Here is a 24,482-nt window from a genome sequence, read left to right as displayed (position 1 = left end):
AGATTAAAATCCTCGAAACTTACTGTTATACATCATGTTGTAACATAAAACGATAGTATATGTGCAAAATCCTTTTATCTTTCAAAATGTCCAAAGTCAATAACAAACGTTAAATAATAACTTAATTAATCTGCTACTTAACTATTGTACCTATTGTAATACAGGAGATAAATCCAATAAATAATAGTCTTGCTTGAGAGGGTAACTGCAAACCCCGCCAAAATTTAAAACTATATTTTAATAAATAAGGCGAGAGTAAAAATTTCAGCTTTTATTAACATGTAAATTACTTATTGCAAAAATATTTGGAAATACAAAAGTATGGATAAAAGTAAGTAGGACCAAAAGCTGAAAAGTTTTGCCGAGAGTTATATTTAAGGTGGCACGTGATTTTAGTACCGTATAAATCTAGTTCCATGTTCGGGAAGTTTTAAAATTCCTTAAAGAAGATCTGTAGATGTAGATAGAGCGAAAAGAGTCATTTACAGACATCCATTAAGATGAAAAAGTGCCGGACTTGGAAGCATTTCAATTTAACTTGTCAATAACTGACACTTGGAGGACAAATGGGTGCAGCTAAAACAGAACTTAGTACATTAATTCTCACGGCTCATTTCAGCCCATCGGTGATTCTGATTACTTTGTGCAAGATAACTCTATTTTTATCATACTTCTGCTGATGGATAGTGCGGTAAAAGTGTACTAACATATGTATTATAATTTTATAGATCAAACTAAAATTTAATTTCGTTGATCCATTCCGTTTACAGAACGAAGTTACATTAAAATAAAATTACATGATAAAATAACGGGTCGGCTCTTATTTACTTTTCTTAAAAAAGCCATGCAAATAAGTTTACACAATCGAGTAGCCTACACATGACGTATTGGGTTCAGTAATCTTTGTTTCCATTATTATCGCAAGTTTTCTCTTTACCAGAAAACTAATATCTAAAACTTTAACATTAGGAAAACATTAACATTGTTGTGTATCTTAAAGTAATGAAACTAAAATTAAAACAACATTCTAAATTAATTATTCCAACAGAAAATCGATTTTAACACCTCAAATTTCCCAGCCGCATTCATTATTCACTGCTCAGGTGGTCTCCTTACTCAGTCTATATTCGCAGCAGCATTATGTAGATCGTAATTAACTAGATCAGTAGAGAGCTGTAACACACAAAATTGAGTTTACATAAGAATTCACAATCAAATATAAAGTAATAACCTAACCGCTGAGAGCAAATTTTACGCTGTATAAATCACGTAACGTGGTTTATTTTCAGGAGGGGAATTATTTGTTTAAAAGAAAGTTAATTGTCAATCACGTTGCTTTTTTTGGTGGAGTTGAAATGGAATGGTATCAAAAGGGTTAAAATATGAAACGATTTATTTATCCGATTATATATTTCAGTTTGATATACTCAAAACCGAAAGTTAGATACAGAAATAGCTATATTCCTCCCAGAAAACAAAATAAAAAGATTAAAAGTCATCATTTTAAGGGTTGGTGTATAGTTAGTTTGAAGTTTGTTTTTGAGGACGTAAAAATGAACAAATCATCAGTTCTATATGGTAGGTCGGTGAATGCAGATTTATTGTGACCTATGTTGTGTAATTCAGTTGTAATGATTACTGTTTTTTTATTTACTTTATTTAAATGCATGCTTTAGAGTTAGTCTACATGATTTCACTCACAACGTGGTTGATCTTTTCCTGAATTATTTGTGTCACAACGCTCAGTTATGATTTGTTTATTTAAAACTAGATTTCAATTATGTCTTAAGGTAGCTATTCACCTGAAGTAAAGATCTTGAAACGCTGTGTTACTGAATTTTTTATTAATAAAGGATGGCAAACTTCCGGAAAAATCCTATTTCTTTCCATGAGTTAACACCTATTTACGTACCTGACAGTTGTTTTAAACTGTGTTTAAACCAAGAAAAATAAAATTTGAAAATATATTGTCATTTCATATTTTTACTCTATAGATAACAATTAAGTTGTTTCTTAGCGGAAATTTCTCTATCGATTTCAAGATAAACCGGGTTTTGTGCTTATAAAATACAAGTTAGATTTCGGTTCTTGAACTATAAAACGGAAATGAAACAATCCATTTATGTTGTCTCGCTCAAAATCTTTATGTGGCACAACTCATTAAAACGTTCCATATTAAAAGGTATCTCAAAGTTGCTATCAGGCTGAATTGATCGTATAAAAGTTGAGAAGTTCCTTCGGCGCTCTACAATTGAGACCAAAGAAAAACCAGGTGTCGTATCCGGTGATGTCAAAAGGAGGAAATGAAGTTCTTTTCACACGGCTAAGGTGACTGATGTCTGAAACTTGTTGTCTCTTCCTTAGAATTTTTATCAAACAAAAAGTTTATTTTATAAGAAAATTAGTAAAGCAAGAAAATAGTATGTATTTTTACTTTTCACAAGTAAAATGTAATACTTTTGCAACTAAGATTACTTATTCTCATTGATTTTTATATTTCCTGTTATAGTCTTTATAAATAAAAATTCAGTCTTCTAAAACAGTCATAGTGCTGTTGGCAGCGCTTGTACACGCCAGACAACCGGCGGTGATATACAAACAGCACATTGAGATTGAAGGAATCCTTTATTTCCTTTCTGCAACACCTCAGGAGGTCTTTGAGTTCTAATTGTATCACTTCCTCCACGTCCGCTTTTCGAACACGAAGCTGTAGGGAAATTTCAAACAATCTTCTAACTCTTCCTTTTTTACATTCTACCAGCTTCTTTTTACTGGAATCAAATACTTAAGTAATAAACAAAAACTGCAATAACTATGAAATTGTATTTTTGTGAGGCCTTTGGTGTTCAAGGAATTCATTATCAGACCCACGTAACTGAAATAAAAGTAGTTAAAGTTATACAAACAAGTGCTACAGAAACAAACAAGTTATAACAGAAAAGTGCTACACACAATTAAGACTTAAATAAAAACAAATGTAATTAAATATATAAGGAGATAAAATTTAAAAGACCAGGAAGTATTTTACTATATATGTAAACATTAATATTCAGTTATTTTAGAGGCAGTAACGGTGAATTTTGGAAGTCTACACTCATTATTTACTAAATCATTTTGGTTCTTCTGTATACAGAAAAAACCAAGCATCGATGAACTTTTTATTTTGGATTGCTTTTAATAATTTTACTCGTGAAAACCAGTATCCAGTATGAAGTGCATGTTGTGCTATGGCCGATCTTTGCTCTTGTTGATATGTCAGACATGCTGTATGATCCTTGTCTCTCTTTTTTATCTTTTTGTTTAGTCAATGTATTGTAAATTACAGTTGTCACAATTAATTTGATAAATTTCAGATTTTTCATCATCATCAATTTTATTCTTTGGACTTCCTTATATATTTTAGTTTATTTACTTACTGTGCTCCTACTAATGAATGTAGGAACACTGGAACACAAACAACGAGTGACAAACAGATTCGGAACGGTTAACCCTCTAGTAGGATTATAATAGTCTATAATTTGTTTTAAAGATTGTCGATACTTGAGTATTGTAAAAAGTTAATGTTTATTATTGTCACAAATAATTACTATTATTCTGGATTTATCTTAATAGTGGATGAATTATTTATTTATTTTAATTTACTATTTGTGGAAAGTAATTATACAATGTTGGAAGTACTCAATATCGAAAGAGCAAACCTAGTAAATTTAATTTCAAAACCTTCGATATACTAGCGAAAACAATGTGTACGACAATTCATATAAATAATATGAAGATGATCATAAGTAACATTGTTAGTAGAGTGGCTTTCGAGAGAGGTTCTCTCAAGAGACGGAAATCACTCAGTTTCCGTTTCAAATGTCCGGAGTCACCCGACACGGCCGCCCTCCATAAACCTCCTTTCTCAGCTCTACTACTTATCCGAATATAATCTATACCACTTTTACTTTTACATAACAGTTCTGTTATTTAAATAACACTTTAGAATTCGTTATTTAAAAAATTAAGTTTTTAAAATGTATTAAAAATTACCGATTAAATACATCGTTCATCTTTGATAGTTTATGTAAAACCTGAACTTGTTTTATATGTTTAAATATTGATTAGTTTCAAAAATTCTTAATCTAATATCCAGCAACGTAATAAAGTATGCCTGTAGATAGATGTTTTATTTACTTTTCTACACACAAGTACGGAAATTCTTTTTAATTATTAACTCTCGATAATGTAACTGTAACAGTGATGACGAAAATAAGTGTTACAGCAAACTTAAAATTCCTTATAGTTTAAAAGTAATAACATAAGTTTCTTTTGAAATTCAAGCACTCCTGAGTTAATTAGCAGTCTTTGGAAGGTATTTCTATCTTCGAATTCACTTTTTAATACCTTGATGATTAGAAATGCTTTCTAATAAGCATTTTTTAGCCGCAAAGTCAAAAGCGAAATAGTTTCTCTATGAGCCATTAAGAAATCTGGAACTTACGAGAAAGATTTCATTTTATTTAGTTGAATTTTGTATTTCGACGAAGCTCTGATGTTGGACTCCATAGCTATTTCTTAGTGAGCATCTGTCCAATTGTGTGATGGAGGTATGTATCAAACCTAAATAGGCATATCTTAAGTAAATACGATGTCCCACTGATATTATAACACTTTCTTGCACTTTATTTTTTTTATTCACTGAAACCTACTGTCCAGTAATGTATGAAACTAACTTTAATAAAAAATGACGTTTAAATGTTGCCTGCATTAAGATTATTCACCAATTATGAAGGACATTAATATATTACCATAGTTTCATAACTCCCTATGTATCTTATACGTGGGTTTTATTATGACGTTAAGGATATCTTTTTGTTATATCATGTATTGGTCCTCAATGAGATGTTCATTATTCAAATATCTATAGTCTAATGATGTCTGATTTAAAAATATTAAAAGGTAGCCCATTTCCTACTTCTATATTTAATTTAATTATGTTCCTGATCCCAAATTTAAGTTTAAATTTAAGTGCTATGTTTTATTGCAACTGGAGTAATAATCAACGACTCAGAACTAACTAGTAGTCATCTACACGCAAAACTACAAACGCAATGAAAAAATATGAGACCACATAACGCTATGTCATATATACATACAGTCATCTCTCTCGCCAGTTCCTTTTAATATACACAGGAAAACTTTAACCATCACAGAATTATTGTTCGTTGATATAAACTAAATGCATTTAAAGGCAAGTTCTACTGTAATATCTGTATAGTTAATTCACTATTGAAATTGTAAAGTATTAAAAATTTTATTTTATATCCTGCCGTATGGTTATTTTTTATTTCCTTTTTGTTATAATTATAATTAGATACACGGATGTTTTTCAATCTAAAATGATGGAGATTAAATTTTGTTTTTACTCAACTTGAATTATCTATTAAACCGTGGCAATAGATAAAAGTGAGTTATTTTATTACATATGACTGTAGACTTCCTAAAACAATAATTTGTAAATTAAAGTATACGGAAACTAATGCGTAGGTAGTTAGTATACGTACTAAATAAATTTGACTTATTTCAAAACGTGTATTAAAGTTAAAATGTAACATTATCTTTACATAACATAAACGTATAAAGTGCTACAGTCTAATGCAATTTAATAGTTCATTTGCAATTAAGCCAACTGGATTCTCAGCAAAAGGCGCTTTTAAGATCTGCATAAATAATCAAGTTACGGAATGACTGGGGCCGAGTGGTTGTCAGAATCCCCAGAGAGTAGATCTTCTCTCACGCAGTGACCGTTTCAAATATCCGGAGCCAATGGGCAGCATTTTAAATTGTAACTGTGTTGATAATTTATATTTATTTCTAATATTGCCATAAACTGAGTTTCAAAAGAAAATTTGTTAAAAAATTAAGTATCACGAGTATCTTTGAATATCGCGACGAATTAAGTTTATAAAAAGCTGCTAAAGAGATTTGGAGTAAAGTAATTAGATGCACTTCATAATACCCCCTGCTCCAGAAAATATATTCTGTATAAACCCAACACGAGCGTTAACTTCTCTCGTACACTTACATTCCTTATCTTATCAGAGATATGTTCATTTAGTTTTCTGAAATTATCATTGAATAAGTTTGAATTTAAATTTGAAAAGAAAGCTTTTGTTTAAGTTAACGTTTATGCAAAAGTTTCGTTGAGTTCAGACCGATGAAAACATAGACATAGCTATTGTTATTTCTAAATCATAAAGCATATTTTAGACGTCATAATATTTTAAAGTAGTAATGAGTATTCGTTCTCATAGAAACAAAATAGTTTTAAATTCCGAGAAATAATTCATTATTACAGTTCATACTATGACCTTGAAATTGGTGTCTGTTATTAATTGTAAATTTGCTATTGTTTTTTTTTATTTTATTTGAATTACTTCTAGTTGATTTCGTTTAATAAAGTGTGGATAGAATAGTGGATTGGAAACTGTATTGTTGTTTAGCTCCGAACTCTTTTAAAAGGCTAAAAATTGTTATTATTGACAGAACTCAAATTAGATATTGAATCACTTATTTACCATAGTTTACATCACATTTTAAAATATAAAAAAACTATAAAACTATTTACACGAACTGAAATTAAGAGGTATAGTAGAAATATTGGATCTTTCTTAAATTAATACATGAGAAAAGAACTACAGTTTAAGTAGTATAAACATTGGAACTAACAGATATGGCACATAATTGATATTAAATCCTTATTCATACTACATACTTTTTAATTTCGCAAATATAATATAATTAGAAATGCAGAAGAAAATGTCAATAACCATTCTGTTTTTGTATCTTCTGTTTATGTGCCTTCCCTTAAAACTGTCAAAACTAAATTTTTGTAAACCAATATTAAAATATTCTTTCTAAACAGTTTTCTGTTGAATAACGTAATGAAACAAACCAAATAATATTGCTTTATTTATTTTGGCTAACTTTTGGAGGCTGAAGTTTTCATTCAGTATTTTTATGCATGCTCTTAAATATTTAAAGTTTTTAACTGTATGTAGTGGGTTTATTTTGCCTAGACATACATTAAGTAGATTGTTCTGAGAAAATATTTATCGTAAAAATGAGTGGTATTCCTCATTCAGATGGGCGAATAAAAAAGTTTTATCGAATTTTAGTCACATAAAATTGTTATTGAATTAAATTTAAATATTAGTTGTTGGATCTGTAAGTTCCATTTAAATACAATTAACATTTTAGATAAGTTAATTATATTATTTTGTTGTTGAATTGTTGCAAATACAATTTGTAAATATATGTATTTGATTACCAATACAAAAATGAAATTGTAAATTATGGGAGAATTTTCAACAATCGAATGGTTGTAAAGCCAGACTCTCTTTATCTTCCTCTCGGGAAATAAGAAACTGATAAACAGCTCGGTTGCGGAGAGGCACTGCTGTTGTTTTTGCTTATAGTATATCCTGGCTCTCTTCCACATTTACGAGCTTTGCTATATGTAAATATTTAATAATTGCTATAGATATTCTGGAGTTTATCTGAATATTTATGATTTAAAAGGCATTTATTATCTTTTTACAGTTTTCTGCAACTGGGAATTTATACGAGTAACGAAGTTAATGTACGAAGTCGTTAATTTAAAACATAATCATTTTATTCCGGAATAAACTCAGTTCATTCTCTGTAATTCCCTTTTTCAGTTAAGTAATTTCTTTAAAATGGGAACTGCATAGTTCAGTCCTTTTAGTTTGAGACACAAATTTGTTACAAACTATTACAAACTAAGTTACGGCCTTGTTTACGATAAATATTATTATGGGGTACATGGAGGATTTTTTTATTTTAATTTTTGTGTTAAGATTTAAACAACAGGTTTGTGGGGCTTAATTATGTCTGTAATATATAAATGTAACATTTTGCATATTTTCCTATAGCCGTCCATAATTTAATAGTATATATATATATATATATATATATATATATATATATATATATATATATATATATTTCCTTGTATTTTTTTAATATAACCTACAGAAAGTTTTAATATGTGTAGTTTATATGTTTTGTCTAATAATATTACAGGTATTTTCAATTTATTGTCCCCTGTTGCAATGGCAAAGGGCTAGGCTATGGTAAATCTGATCAGTGTTTGCTTTTAAGCATATATATATATACCGGGTGTCCCAAAAGTCCCACCCTCACCCCCACTTCTAACTTTTGAACGGAATTAAACAAACCAATATCCTTTGGGGGGGGGGGGTAGTTATATAATGACAAATGATGATTTTTGCGCTACATGAGAACTTAGCCCCTCAACCCAAAATGGGGGGTTGGGGATTCAAGTCAAAATTTTTAAATGCACACCTCCATCAAATGACACTTCATTTTAAAGGTCTTTATAAAAGAAGAACAATGCCACAGACTAGAGGTCTCTATCTCAATCCAGTACGAAACAACGGCTTGTCAAAGTTTTATTGAAAAGTTACGCTAAAAAACACTATTTTTCTTACCTCATCTGTTCAAACTTATTCTTAATACTAAGTAGTGCTAAATTAAACTTAAAATAATTAAACTTACCGTTGAAATCTTACCTCAACCTTTTTTAAGCTCAAAGTAAATGCTCAAAATGGCCCCCATTTACTACTTGGCAAAAATAAAGTCTTAATTCAAATACAAAGCAACGACTTGTCAAAATTAATACAAAAATACAATTGAAAGATAAAAGGCTGACCCAGGTCTATCAGCCTGCCGCATGGTGGCGCGCTAAGTTAATCTGAAAGTGATAATAAAAATCAAGAGCCTCTTGGTAGAAGAGCTCTTAGTTTAGGTCAGTTCGATCGCTACTCTGCTAGTTTACGCTCCTACCAGAGTTATTTCGTAATTTATTTCAACGAAATGTAACCTTTAATTGTTTGTTTATTTTCAATATTCTGAGCAAGTCCACGACTCTACTACTGCTAACAGTATTGTGTTTTATCCATCGCATATTATAAATTAATAAATCACAAACCCCTGAATAAGATAAATATATATTATATTGTGTTTATTTATGGCAATTGTTCATATTATACACTTACGTACGAATAAATGTTTATACACAAAGTTTAAAAAGGGTTACGTTTTGTTTACCGAATGGCATGGAACTGCACTCAGTGAGAACAATCGTAGTACAGCACATTTGTACCAAATGGCAACGGTTTGAGCCGAATACAGTGATGCCATGTGGCAACTTCAGCCGAGTGCTTGCTCAGATGTACCCTGTATGCCACTTTGAAAATCGCCCTTATGAATTATTTCATCAAGCTGTCTAGACTTCTAGTAGTGGGGCGATTTTGGAGAGTAACAATTCCTCGGTTTAGTGTCCGGAATGAAAAAATATATGGCTACTCTCCAGTTCTCTTCAATTTCTTTTTTTTATTGCTTCTACTTTTTTTATTAGTGTTATTCACAATTTATTACAACCTATTTTGCGTGCAGTTACTGTTACTATGAATAAGTAAGAATAATAAGTATATCATATTCTATTATAATTCTATGTATGGAAAATCTTTTGTTTTAATTTTATTTAGAAATGGAAATACTACTCTGATATACAGGGTGTCCCGTAACTTGCCGTACAAAGGTATACCACGTTATTTCTCTAAGTCAAGACAAACATATTTCACCATATGAACATTGCTCTCAGATGCTTAGTTTCCCATCTGTCTTTCTGCATATATTATTTATAAAATTAATATATTAAAAACTAATTAATTAAATTATACAAATTTTGGCCCAAATGTTGCCTCAATGTGCACTATGTCTTGTCACAGTAAATCTGCTGTAAATAATGTATTTATTATTTTATTTATATAATTTTTGTGTCATTAGATTTGTAATAAAATCCTCTAAAGCATGTTATTATTATAATTCTTGGGACAAGTTGCTGGTTTTCAGATATCATACGCTAAACAGTTTTAATGGCTTTAATTTTGAGAATATTGAAAAGATAATGTCATAATATTTTCCTGTAACTGGTCTTGTTATCATAGAACTTTAAGCCACATTTGGTATTTGGTATAATTTAAATTATTAGTTTTTTATTAAAGAACACATACAGACAGGCAAATGGGAAACTAAGCATTGGAGACCCATGTCCATATGGCGGAACGTGTTTTTCGAGACCTAAGTAATAAGGTGGTTTACCTTAGTTCAGAGAGTTAAGGGACACTATGTATATGAGGTATTTATATCGGCTCATAAAAAATCTTTTTCCTAACTTTTTTGGGATATATTGTTAAATTTTATATCTGAAAATATTGTTTTATTTATAATAATTTATTAAGGAAAGTTTAATAAAGGTCTTAAGAATTATTTTTTTTATGTTACACACAATCGACAGACTGAAATATTTTATACTGAAATAATTTTCACAAATATCAATAACTTTTAATATCCACTATCATATAAAGTTCGTTGGCGATTAATCTGAAATGGTTTTAACTTGAAACCATGAGTTTCTAACTTTGAGTTCAAAAAGGCTTTGGAAATGCCAAAAGAGCCACCCGGCACTACATGCCACTTAACAAACGCCCCGTGGATACAGTAATCCCTTGGCCAGTTATAGCGGTGGTCTCCACATACACAGCAAAGCCTCAGCCTCTATATCGCTGTTTATTGTTGATAAACGTTGGGCAATAACTGCCTCGTATATTAACAGTTTAAAAGTATAATTCCATTCGCTGAAACCCCTAAATAATCGTCTTTCGCCTAATATTATTTTGGCCATTGTTTCAGTATTGACTAGATTGTTTCTTACAGGAGAACTTACACACTAAAATTAACTGATTTCTGTAAGTATTTTGTGTATAAATTATGGATAAGAGTTGTAATGTTTTATAACAATTGTGGGTATTTTTTAATTTTACAATGAAACCAGCGTTTCCACCAACATTCTTGTAAGCTGCTTAAAGTGGTTTAGTCGTAGAGAGGATGAGGGAAAGTGGAGAATTCAGTACTTTCTACCAACCATTTGTGAAAAGCTTATGGCTTATAGAGCCCAACTACTCAAGTTGCTGCGACGTGAGAAAGACGGAATGCGAACTGATGTGGAAGAGAAGGATAAACACAAATCTAGAAAAGAAGATAAATTGAGACCTCATAGTTATATATGTTCGACACTTAAGTTTTTCCTAAGATCACACCGTTATTCTAATTTATAGTTATTTTTTATTTCATGTCATAGTTCCAAAGTAGTTTAAAAATAACAATTACACACGAGGGGGTTTCTACTTACATTATAATCTCCACTGAACTACAACAATAATATCGCACGTCTTTGTTGCAGCTGATAGTGCGGGTGTATGTGGAGGACGCGGTGGCCGAGGTTCCTGTCACTCCTGACACGACGTGTAAGGATGTGATAGTGTTCTCCTTACATTATAATCTCCACTGAACTACAACAATAATATCGCACGTCTTTGTTGCAGCTGATAGTGCGGGTGTATGTGGAGGACGCGGTGGCCGAGGTTCCTGTCACTCCCGACACGACGTGTAAGGATGTGATAGTGTTCTCCTTACATTATAATCTCCACTGAACTACAACAATAATATCGCACGTCTCTGTTGCAGCTGATAGTGCGGGTGTACTACCGCGGGAGGACGCGGTGGCCGAGGTTCCTGTCACTCCCGACACGACGTGTAAGGATGTGGTAGTGTTCTCCTTACATTATAATCTCCACTGAACTACAACAATAATATCGCACGTCTCTGTTGCAGCTGATAGTGCGGGTGTACTACCGCGGGAGGACGCGGTGGCCGAGGTTCCTGTCACTCCCGACACGACGTGTAAGGATGTGGTAGTGTTCTCCTTACATTATAATCTCCACTGAACTACAACAATAATATCGCACGTCTCTGTTGCAGCTGATAGTGCGGGTGTATGTGGAGGACGCGGTGGCCGAGGTTCCTGTCACTCCCGACACGACGTGTAAGGATGTGATAGAGTGTGTACGTGATCCAGGGGATGAGCAATGTTCCCTCGTCGAGTCCTGGGGTCAAGGTTGTGGTAAGTTTCCTTCATATAGATGATTGATATTCTTACTGTTTTTTACTTTACAATAGCTTTATTCATTAATTTTTATTATAAGATTAACTTTAAAAAGTTTTTTGAAATCTCGTTTAACGGCGATTAATGTTACTACTCAAGCAATTACCATTATGAGTGTTTTTTTACTGAGGTATATTTATACTATCTCTTGAAGTACATTATAAAATGAGATTGATTTTTGATTATTTTGTTAATTTTTTCAAAACTAATACACGTACGATATAATTAATATTATATTTTTCAGAAACATTCGGTTTTAGTAATTACTACGAACAGTTCCTGCATACGGCCTAGGTTCAATTCCTTCTGCACCTTTGACTTTGAAAAGCTCTGGTCATATAATTAGGAGCTGGTTATATATTTTTTAATAGAAAAGGCGTTATATGTTAAGGACAGATATCAAAGATCAAAATCTAAAATTCATTCCTAGATTGGCTAATAAACTCAGAATTAAAGGATACTTATTTAACCTTGTATAGAATTCATGTAATACTATTTTGCTTTTTAAAACTTACGGTATTTAACTTATTAATGAACTAAAACAAGTAATGAACGCATTATAGCAGCATCTTCTTACTATTTTTAAATAAAGTAAATAATGAATGCTTAGTTGATTTTGAACTTACATCTTATGAAATTTTTAATGAATTGGTGAAGGATAAGATGTTTTATATATAAAAGCAATCCTTGGAAAAACAGGATTTACGTGTCACAGACAAAAATACACCTTGATAATCCAATTTCATGACTTCTGATATTTTACATTATTATTAGTTGACATATTTGGCACGGCTAAGTGAGATTGTGATTTCTGACTTAGGCGTGCCACAATGTTTTGGCATGATTTGTTTATTTTAACCTAGTTTGTAATTATGTATCAGGTTAGTTATTTACCTGAAGAAGAGATCAGATTGCAGATCTCGAAACGTAGTGTTACTGAATTTTTGTTTCACTGAACGATGGCAAATGTCCGGAAAATCCTGTTTCCTTCACAAGGAGATCTCGGTAGCCATAAATGTAGGGCCAGGTCTTGATTTCCCGAGCGTCAACTGTTGTGTACGTGGTACATATCCAATTTATATTTCGTGGAATAAAAATTAATGAAATTGAATTGGATTCATATTTTTAGTAACCTTGTATTTAAGACACAATATATCGTAATATCTAGTAAAATCGATAATTAACTTAGTACAGTTTTAAACTTCGTAATTGTTCTTAGTTTTATCGACAATTGGATCGACAATTATAACTGTTTATCTGTTGACTCTTGGTTCATGATTCGAAAGCGAGTACAGTTTTAGTTTTGACTATTTGAAAGGGTTTTGTAAATTAATGCATCTGCATCTTATATATCTATATAAGTTAAAATTTTAAATACTCTCCCAAAGTAACTAGTATCTACTTACGGATCTTTTATAGCACAATACTAAATATTTCGAAATATTCGGTATTTGATAGGTTACTTTCAAATATTTTAGCAAACGAATTTGTTATGGTTTATTGTTAAAATGTATCTGCTGTGATACCAAGAGTTCACCATCTATTTTTTTTTTTTTTAATAAGTCATATGACGCGTAAATCATTGGTTTAACCCTTAAAATAACCTAAACATACACAAGGATGGTTCTTGGACCTTGGTACCGTCTAAGAACTCTGAAAGTGAGGCACTATACAGGCTTCATGTTCTTTTCAAGAGATCCAAAACTGTAGACTCGGTTGCTCCACCGTTCTTAGAGTTCGTGTCAGTAACATCGTCGTGTACTCAATTGTGCAACTGGTGAGGCAGTGAGAATACCTCTTCACCTGGATTACACTACATTTTTATATGTTGTAGTTTATATGTTTCTAATTTTGAAAAGATTTAAAAAATTCGATGACAAAAACTATAAGCTTCGTCGCCGACTTTTTTATCTCTTCAGACGAACACGGTTCTTGTAGTTAAGTCAATGACAGTGTCAGATTCTAAACGTTGTACTAAATGGGAGATGAACTGGAGCTAAACTCAACAATCATATTAAATACCTTAGTTAAATTAAACTGCGAATTATTTACTACGCCGATCACCAATAACATATCGAGAGTAATTTGTAAATCAAGGAAGCCGAGCCATTTTCTCAAAGCACTTTAACAGATCAATCCATTAGCTTTTATAAACAGATAGCTGCAACTCATGATTATTTGGTAGTATAATAGAAACAGTTCATTTACATCAACAGTGAGTGGAAAACTGTGTTAGAATTACTTGACACACATAAACTGTATATACATTTACATACTAATTTTGATTTTGTTAGTTATTTTAATGTTATTAAGTGTTAATTGATGTTTATTTTCGTTATGTATGTTACGATGTTGAGTGGAACCTTAATTGAAAAATATGAATAAAAGTAATGATATTCAAGAATAGAAATGTGGACATATTAAAAGCATATACTCGTGTACATATATGTGTACCTAAAAAAAAGTTTCTTAAGTGCAGTGCAAACCAATTACGTCAAAATGGCTCTAATGTGAACTAATTAAATAATCCTAACTTTAGTCATTCGTGAAGGAGTACTTTTATAAGGAAAATTACTTGATTTTTGGCTTCCATTACTTTCTCTCTTTGACACAGCTTTTATAAGGAATCCATTTATCTTGAAATAACCTAATTAAAAAGTTTGAGTGTTTAATTTTGCAGGAATTCCCTGAAGGCTTTACGTCGAGTCAATGTTTGGCCATTGAAAAAGTTTCTATTCACGAAACTGAACGTGAATTAATGGAAACTATTACGACGTTGCCGTTTTTCAATTTATTAATCTAATATTAAAAAAGGAGGTTTTTTCAGAAAATGCAGGCAAATGCCTAATATTTTATACTTAAAGTTGACAAAATATTTTAATTAAATATAAAATTTTGGTAATTCTAAGCAATATATGGGTCAACCTCGATTTTTCTCATATTACAATATAATGTTCCAATAGTCAATTAGAAAAGGAAATGACTAGAATTTCTTGCCGGAAAGCAGTTATAGGGAGCAGGCAACCGCCAGACGGTCATATATTGCTTAGAGTTACCTATTAGTGATCAGGGGCACTGACGTGATCTGGGCTTCAAATTTGGAACTACTCGAGTTAATTGTTTTTCTAAAAGAGCAAGCAGCGCGAAGCGCTGCGCAGCTGGCAGGCATCGTGCGTAATCCTTTTTTTATTAAAAATTTCTGATAAATTGTTATTACATATCACAATATAATGTAGGTAATGTATGTAAAACAATTTTAAACACATAATTACATGCTGGAAAGCAAAGTAAACCAATATAATCCGCCCAATACAAAATCTCCGTAAAAATCTGGTAAAGGAATCTGTGTCATTCCTTTGGCCTGAATCAATTCAGTATATACGAAGATCACGCACGATGCTTGCTCTTTTAGAAAAAACATTAACTCGAGTAGTTCCAAATTTGAAGCCCAATCACGTCAGTGCCCCTGATCACTAATAGGTAATTCTCGTGGTTGCCTGCTCCCTATAACTGCTTTCCAGCAAGAAATTCTAGTCATTTCCTTTTCTAATTGACTATTGAAACATTATATTGTAATATGAGTTACCTGCTCCCTATAACTGCTTTCCGGCAAGAAATTCTAGTCATTTCCTTTTCTAATTGACTATTGGAACATTATATTGTAATATGAGAAAAATCGAGGTTGACCCATATATTGCTTAGAATTACCAAAATTTTTATATAAACAGACTTTCGTTTTTGCAAAAATGTCGACTTCGAAACTCAATCCCCCCCCCCCCCCAATATTGTTCGTTCAGATAAAGCGTGGTTTAAAAGATTGTGTCTTATCCATTTGTTGACGTAAAGTTGAATGTCTTATACTATTTGCTAGGACAGACGTAGAGTGGCGGGATATATAAATAGTATGGTTGTCATACACAAAAAGGATCTCATGTCCTTACCCATTACCCGTTTATCTTCTACGTAGTAAAGTATTATATACGGCAAGTATTACATACCATCAATCTTTTGTATAAGCCATGCGTTTTTACTTAAAATCATTGTCCACAAAATGCGCTCAGTAAAAAATTTGGATTAGGAATTGGATATATAGCAAAATCAAAACAAGAACAACGAGGTTAGTGATCAATGTAAATGGAGTCAGAACGTATAAAAAATACAAAGAACATTTGAGAGTGCAAGGATTATGAATGAAGTTCTAAGCGAATTGGGATAGCAAATATGCAATGTTCATTAAGTAATGTGAGTGCTCGCTCAGTCGGTACGTATATATAGGAGGATTGCGTAGGAGGACCTACGTAGGAGGACCTATACATAGGAGGATATGTAGGAGGACCTAGGAGGATTGTGCTCTAGTGACACACACAATATCAACACATTTAACAATCTGGGATAGCAAACATAAAATGTTCATTAAGTAATGTGAATGTGAGTGCTTAGACGATACGTACATGCCTAGGAATTGCGAGGATCTAGTGACACACACAATATCAACACATTTAACAGTCGGGATAGCAAACATGCAATGTTCATTCAGTAATGTGAGTGCTCAGTCGGTACGTCTACCTGACGTAGGAGGATTGCGCTCTAGTGACACACACAATATCAACACATTTGACAATCTGGGTTAGCAAACATGCAATGTTCCCTTAATAATGTGAGTGCTCATTCGGTACGTCTGCCTGACCTAGGAGGATTGCGCTCTAGTGATACACACAATATCAACACATTTGACAATCTGGGTTAGCAAACATGCAATGTTCGTTAATAATGTGAGTGCTTAGTCGGTACGTCTGCCTGACCTAGGAGGATTGCGCTCTAGTGACACACACAATATCAGCACATTTGACAATCTGGGTTAGCAAACATGCAATGTTCCCTTAATAATGTGAGTGCTCATTCGGTACGTCTGCCTGACCTAGGAGGATTGCGCTCTAGTGACACACACAATATCAACACATTTGACAATCTGGGATAGCAAACATGCAATGTTCCCTTAATAATGTGAGTGCTCAGTCGGTACGTCTGCCTAACCTAGGAGGATTGCGCTCTAGTGACACACACAATATCAACACATTTGACAATCTGGGATAGCAAACATGCAATGTTCCCTTAATAATGTGAGTGCTCAGTCGGTACGTCTGCCTAACCTAGGAGGATTGCGCTCTAGTGACACACACAATATCAACACATTTGACAATCTGGGATAGCAAACATGCAATGTTCCCTTAATAATGTGAGTGCTCAGTCGGTACGTCTGCCTGACCTAGGAGGATTGCGCTCTAGTGACACACACAATATCAACACATTTGACAATCTGGGATAGCAAACATGCAATGTTCCCTTAATAATGTGAGTGCTCAGTCGGTACGTCTGCCTGACCTAGGAGGATTGCGCTCTAGTGCCACACACAATATCAACACATTTGACAATCTGGGATAGCAAACATGCAATGTTCATTAAGTAATGTGAGTGCTCAGTCGGTACGTCTGCCTGAACCTAGGAGGATTGCGCTCTAGTGACCACACACAATATCAACACATTTGAACAATCTGGGGATAGCAAACATGCAATGTTCATTCAGTAATGTGAGTGCTCAGTCGGTACGTCTGCCTGAACCTAGGAGGATTGCGCTCTAGTGACACACACAATATCAACACATTTGACAATCTGGGATAGCAAACATGCAATGTTCATTCAGTAATGTGAGTGCTCAGTCGGTACGTCTGCCTGACCTAGGAGGATTGCGCTCTAGTGACACACACACACAATATCAACACATTTGACAATCTGGGATAGCAAACATGCAATGTTCATTAAGTAATGTGAGTGCTCATTCGGTACGTCTGCCTGACCTAGGAGGATTGCGCTCTAGTGACACACACAATATCAACACATTTGACAATCTGGGTTAGCAAACATGCAATGTTCCCTTAATAATGTGAGTGCTCAGTCGGTACGTCTGCCTGACCTAGGAGGATTGCGCTCTAGTGACACACACAATATCAACACATTTGACAATCTGGGTTAGCAAACATGCAATGTTTCCTTAAGTAATGTGAGTGCTCAGTCGGTACGTCTGCCTGACCTAGGAGGATTGCGCTCTAGTGACACACACAATATCAACACATTTGACAATCTGGGTTAGCAAACATGCAATGTTTCCTTAATAATGTGAGTGCTCAGTCGGTACGTCTGCCTGACCTAGGAGGATTGCGCTCTAGTGACACACACAATATCAACACATTTGACAATCTGGGTTAGCAAACATGCAATGTTCCCTTAATAATGTGAGTGCTCATTCGGTACGTCTGCCTGTCCTAGGAGGATTGCGCTCTATTGCCACGCAAATTACTACACATTGCACTAAATTTATACAAACCTTTTTTGGATAATATAACAAATAATAGTGTATAAAGATACTAGAACTCCATATTCTCACATTATATCTGTGCATTGCGTCACCAATCACACATTATTTCAAACGCTGAGTATTGTTTTCAAACTACATAACTACTATCGCAACACTCAATCAAGACTCAGTTTTGTAAAATTGAGTCTGGTCGATTTCCCGGCAGCGGACACTTCCATCCCAACCAGATCCTGATGAATTGGCAACCCCTCAGTTTCCTGCACAGGAGAGGTCGGAAATTACTGTGGCCACGTTAACCCCTGTAATCCACCACTTTGTCCCACTCTACGTTGATTGGTATGTACATTTAGTCACGGTTACAAACGTTAATCATTGGATTTCCTATTGTCTTTAGGTGTACAGGGTGGACGTACAGCAATATTTCCGCTATGACTTTTTAAGTCGTGATAATAAAATCAAACTCAAGAGACCTTTACATTATACTTTTTGCAGTTTGTTTAACATTTCCCCTGTGATCTTTTTCCATAAAATAATGGATTGGCTGAGACGATGTTTAGTTGAAAAGAGTATCCAATTTTGTAGGAAAAAGCTATTACAATTTGATAAATAAATTATCTGGTTCCTGAAAAAATGGCGGCTGATTGAAAATTGAGAAAACTTGTAAATTGATGTAAATAACAAACGCCTGTCTTTATTATAGTAAATACCGAAGGTATGATAATTGCTGTATGTATATTACCATTATAGGAAATATAAATAGACATTTAGTGTTTACTTATAAAGCAAAAAAAAAGGAAATATTGAATCAGGTTCATTTGTAACATGGACGCAGTATTTACATTTATGTAGATTTCACAATTATTTAGATTTTTCCTTCTAATTTTGTGATATACGATATATAATGTTATATTCAAATTTTTAATTTTCTTCTACATTACTTTAAGGCATTTGATTTCCGTTAAAAAGTCAAAATATGGGTACACCTGTAGAAGGAATAGTAAAGTAAAGAATGTCTTATTTTACCAGGCGAAGTTAGGGCTAAGAAGCCCTCTCTAACACTTAAACTGGTGACCAACGGCTTTAAAGGTGACTTCCGAACCACCACCAATGGCCGGGCAGGCGGCCGCTTGCAAGGACAGGATCGCTCAGCGGTCACCTATCCAAGCAACGGCCACGCTCGACGTTGTTTGATCTGGTTATCTTGCGATAACCGCCATACCCGCTACACTGCGCTATTGGCAGTGAAATAGTTTTATTTCACTCCATGAAACCATGAAAATTGACCACTATTTCTGCATCCAATGCATTAATAAGACAAACAAATTTGTAAATTTCTTTATAATTTTATTACACGTAATGTTTTGCAACCAGTTTTATTGTATTTAGCACATACCTGTACTTGATGGTTAAAATAAAAATCATTCAATTAATGTGTTTTCTTTGTATTTCCTTTGTGATATTACAATGACATTTTATAAGCACAAGATGAAGTAAAACTATAGTAAGGGTTAAAAGAAACATTGTTTTGTTTTCCTCATTGTTATTTTCATGGCAGGGTTCCATTACATTGTACAAGTACAAAGTAACTTTTCAAGAAATGTTTTCATAATCTATCTATACAAAAATTAATGTTTGTATGTATGTCCTTTATAGAATTAGAAACTATGTGACCAATCATTATCAAAATTTGTATGTATATGCATTTTTCCACGGAGAAGGTTTATATGCTATGCCCATTGGTGTAACTCGCCACCAGGCGGCGCTGCAAAATATAAAAGTTATCAAAGCACCTGCACATTATAAACTGCAATTACAAGTGAGCTACGTATATTAAATAGCCAAACATTATTTGAAGGCGCTAAGTTTTTATATTTGTCTTTAAAATAAATTTCTGGTTGAACTTTAAGCTTGAGTGTTAGACCACTTTAATGTAAGTGTACAATGGCTATAAACATACACTTTTGACAGACTTTCTTGACTTCCTTGGCAACAATGACCAATGACGTTCCAATGTCCTCTTCATCAGGCAACACTATGGCACAAACTATGCAGCAAACATCATCACGGTGGCTCGCCTGCAGAGGGCCGGCAACAACTGCCATTTAAACTGTCGACCTGTTCCATGATGGCGTGAGATCATTGAGCGGAAAGTGAAAAGGTTGCAGTGCTGCCAAACGTTAAATGCCTCCACTTAATGTCTATGTTTGTTCATTTTCTCTGTTAATTGTATGTCATAGTTTGTCTATTTACTATTGTTATTTTTTACTGTCTGCTGTTTTGAAACACTGTTATGAATATCCCTGTTATCTATTATTTTATAGTTTATTATGTTTTTTTCTGTTATTACTGTTATTAAGTTATTTCTGTTATTATGTTATCTCTATTATTATAGTTTTATTTATTGTTGCGTTCTTTTCATTATGGTATTTTTATAGTTTTTAAAACATTTATATACGTATTTATCTAATATACTATACAGCCGCATGTGTAACTGACTCACTGACTGATATATAGATACAAATTCTAACATAGTTCTAGAAGTGCTGGAAACTTGAAATTTGGCACGCAGGTACCTTTTGGCCGTATAACCAACAGGAAAAAGTCTGAAAACCGGGAATTTTTTACTTTTTAAACACCTTAAAAATAAGTTCGAGAAAAATTCGCGCATTTTTCGCCCTTGCAGGCCTTTTTTTGTAAGCCCTGATAGCGGGGGTGAACCGTTGGAGATAGCTTCAATCTGACGGAAAAATCGTTAATAGTCAGGAATGAAGTGAACTACAAAAAAGGGTCCAGTAACTTTTTGCTCTATCTTCCATGGTTTTAAGCGACAAAAAACGCTCGAATATTTGACATTCCAGAGATTTTTTCGATAAAAATAATGTTTCGAGCCCGATAGCGGCCGAACCGTTGGTCGTAGCTCAAATCTGATTGACCCATCAAATTAGCAAATTGTGCGATCTACAGAAAAGGTCCAGTAACTTTTTGCTCTATCTCCATTGGTTTGGCCGAAAAAAAAACGTGATTTTGTGAAATTTTTTTGTAATTTTCTCGTGAAAAAACTTTGTTTTTGGTTTCGATAGCGGCGAAAAATGTGTCGGAGGTCAAAATAAAACAAAGGTTAGATTTAGGAAATAAGGTGATCTACAAAAAAGGTTAAGTGACTTTTTACTATATCTCCATTAGTTTGACCGCAAAACGTGGTTAAATGGACATATTTGGAAATTTTCGCCTACAAATTTACATTCCAGGCTTGATAGCGGCTAAACGGTTGGTCGTAGTCAAAACAAGTTTCAATGGGATTTAGAAAATCACGTGATCTACAAAAAAAGGTCAGTAACATTTTGTCCTATCCTCAACGGCCGCATAACGCGTTTCTTTTAAAGTTTTGATTTTTTTTGAGTTTTTACGTGAGATTTTGTTTTCTGGGCTCTATTTCAGACAAAATCTTAGTTCTAGCTCAGATTAAAAATTTTATTTTAATACAAAATAATGCGATCTACACAAAAGGTCAAGTGACCTTTTACTCTATCTTCCATGATTTAGCCGTAAAAACGTGATTATATTGAAAATTTCACTTAAAAAATTTACTTTTCGTGCTCGATAGTGGCCCGAACCGTTGGCCCTAGCTTAAATGAAAAACTTTTTTAAGTAGCTATTGATAGGATTTACAAAAAAAGGCCCAGCAGCTTTCTATCGTTTATCTTTCCGTGAGCCTGATAAATGCTCTAAATGGCTAATTCTTTGTCGTCAACTTTTAGGTGTTTTACATTTTGCAACTATAATTAGTGCGAATTCATGCTGGTTCCATATTGACCTTGTATTACTACGTTAACGAGTGACTAAAACCCCCCTCCACATCGTGAGTTTGCTGAGCGTTAGTGAAGCTTCAAGTGTAAAATAGGGACAGAGTGTTTTTTTTATATTTAATTTTATGAAATATTAGTTCATTGTCAAAAAATCTGGGCGTGGAATGATAATTTCCGAAGTAGTTTTAACCCCCTGATCAACGTTTTATTTTGATAAAAATTCCTCGTGCCTAGACCACAAATTTACTAGAAAAGTACCACGCGTTCTTTAAACCCCCGAGAACATAAGCCCCTCTTCCGGGAATTTCTTGGTTGATGAAACTCCTGATTAAATTAAACCCCTGATCAACTTAATAATCTAATAAAGGTAGTTTTTTAATTTATTTACACTAAATCTGTTTACACAACAGCTGACCAGTGCAGACTGACTTTTATCCCAAGCGTTGTTGTACCGACTAAAACCAGAGATCGTAGCTAAAATCCGAGGTCAGAGTCGAAAGAGAAAAATTAAATTTCCGACAAGAAAGGTCCAGTCATTTTTTCTCTCGTATCTCTAAACGGTTAAGCCGCAAAAATTCCCTTAAAATCAAAACTTTGATTAAAACTGATGTCTTAACCCCCAGGGGGGGGTGGTAACATTAAAACCCCCAGAGAATTTCCTGGTATGGCCTCATGTCTGAATTTTACCAATCACCAAATCTCTTAACCCCCCTGGGGAATTACCTGGTATGACCAGATAACCTCTTGAGTAAATAAAACCCCCTGATGTCTTAACCCCTGGTAATATTAAACCCCCCCCCCAGGGAATTTCCTGGCAAGACCTCATGTCCCGAATTTTAACAATCACCAAATCTCTCTTATTCCCGAATTTGCAAGCGTAAATTTAACCGCTTATCCCACGAATTTGCAAGCGTACATCATGGGGGCCTGGGGGCGTAGCCCCCAGCGAGCCGAAGGCGAGTTCTAGCATATATCATGGCTTGCAATAGAGTATAATATTTTCCTTTCAGTCTTTCCACATGTTTAGTTGAGGAAAACTTTTTTGTTTAGGTTAAGTTGTAGTTATTGATCTTGAATTATGGATCTTGAATGTAAAAATGGAGTGTGTCCGTTGGAAATAAATAAAATAAAACAAGGTAAACTCTACATCACCGTTGGAAATATAATTCACTTGAACCAGAAGTGCTCATATACGGACAAAACTTACGAAAAGCGTGCGAAGCCGCGGGAAACAGCTAGTATTCAATAAAAATACACCGCCTATGGACTCTAGTAGAGTCTTTTTTTTAGTAATACTGTAAAACCCTTTGGAATAACTTTTTATTCACCTAAAATCATATATTTAAAACTACTGTAATACATATAGCACTGTGCAGAATTATTAACAAATATTGTATCACACCAATGTATCAATGTGTATGTTTGAAATGTAATCCCAAATGGGAAGTTGTTTGCTTTCCATTATACGCCACCTGTATCAGAGCTGAGGACGTGTTTGAGATCATGTCGGAGTGGCCAGACACTGGAGACCCTCAATTTGCATCTTTATTGAGTTTTTAGCCACGCATTACGGCTGGGTATTAAGGCCAGCTTTTCTGACTTATATCTAAGACAACATGTACACTTCCGAGGTATTATATTCGTTTTATATTTACATAGTAATTTTATAAAGCCTTCAGACTTTATGAAAACTACTTTTTTTAATCCAGACTATAAATATACCTATGTATTATGGGTTCTTTAAATATAATTTTTATAGTTCTCTGATACAGTACCAGTTCGGTTGTGGCATCGACCCAGCACTTGTCTTACCTAATAGACTAAATTATTTATTTAAATTTTGTTACTAACGATGGTTGGTTTGGAAGGACAATATGATTTTGGATAGTTGTTTCTAGTGGAAGTCCAAATGTTTTAAGTTTCTGAGAAAGAGGTTTTTATATATATATATATATATATATATATATATATATATCAATCCTTGAAACGTATGTTATATATTTTGTAACATATAAAGATGGCAAGAGTCCACAATCCTATTATCTATATATATAAAAATGAAACTGTTCGTGTGTAACAGCATCACTCACAAACGGCTGGACGGATTCGCCTAATTTTTTTTTTTAATTTGTTCGTCTTGATCTGTAGAAGGTTATAGGATACTTTTTATCCCTTTCCCGATTCAGGATTCCGCCCCACTGGTTACAGA

General features: G+C 33.5%; 1 protein-coding gene across 3 annotated transcripts in view; it reads left to right on the top strand.

Moving 5' to 3' along the window:
- The window catches only part of LOC124356737 (apoptosis-stimulating of p53 protein 1), an 879,319-nt gene that overhangs the window by 226,934 nt on the left and 627,903 nt on the right, over window positions 1–24,482 (top strand). For all 3 annotated transcript variants that reach the window (XM_046807921.1, XM_046807918.1, XM_046807920.1), the window contains exon 3: window positions 11,911–12,052. In XM_046807921.1, the coding sequence (XP_046663877.1) occupies window positions 11,911–12,052 (142 nt within the window). The remainder of the gene's footprint in view (window positions 1–11,910; window positions 12,053–24,482) is intronic.

The sequence above is a fragment of the Homalodisca vitripennis genome, chromosome 3 (assembly GCF_021130785.1).
Source record: "Homalodisca vitripennis isolate AUS2020 chromosome 3, UT_GWSS_2.1, whole genome shotgun sequence".
NCBI lineage: Eukaryota > Metazoa > Arthropoda > Insecta > Hemiptera > Cicadellidae > Homalodisca > Homalodisca vitripennis.
Note: the sequence above shows the minus strand (reverse complement) of the source record. Positions and strands in the feature narration are given on the sequence as shown.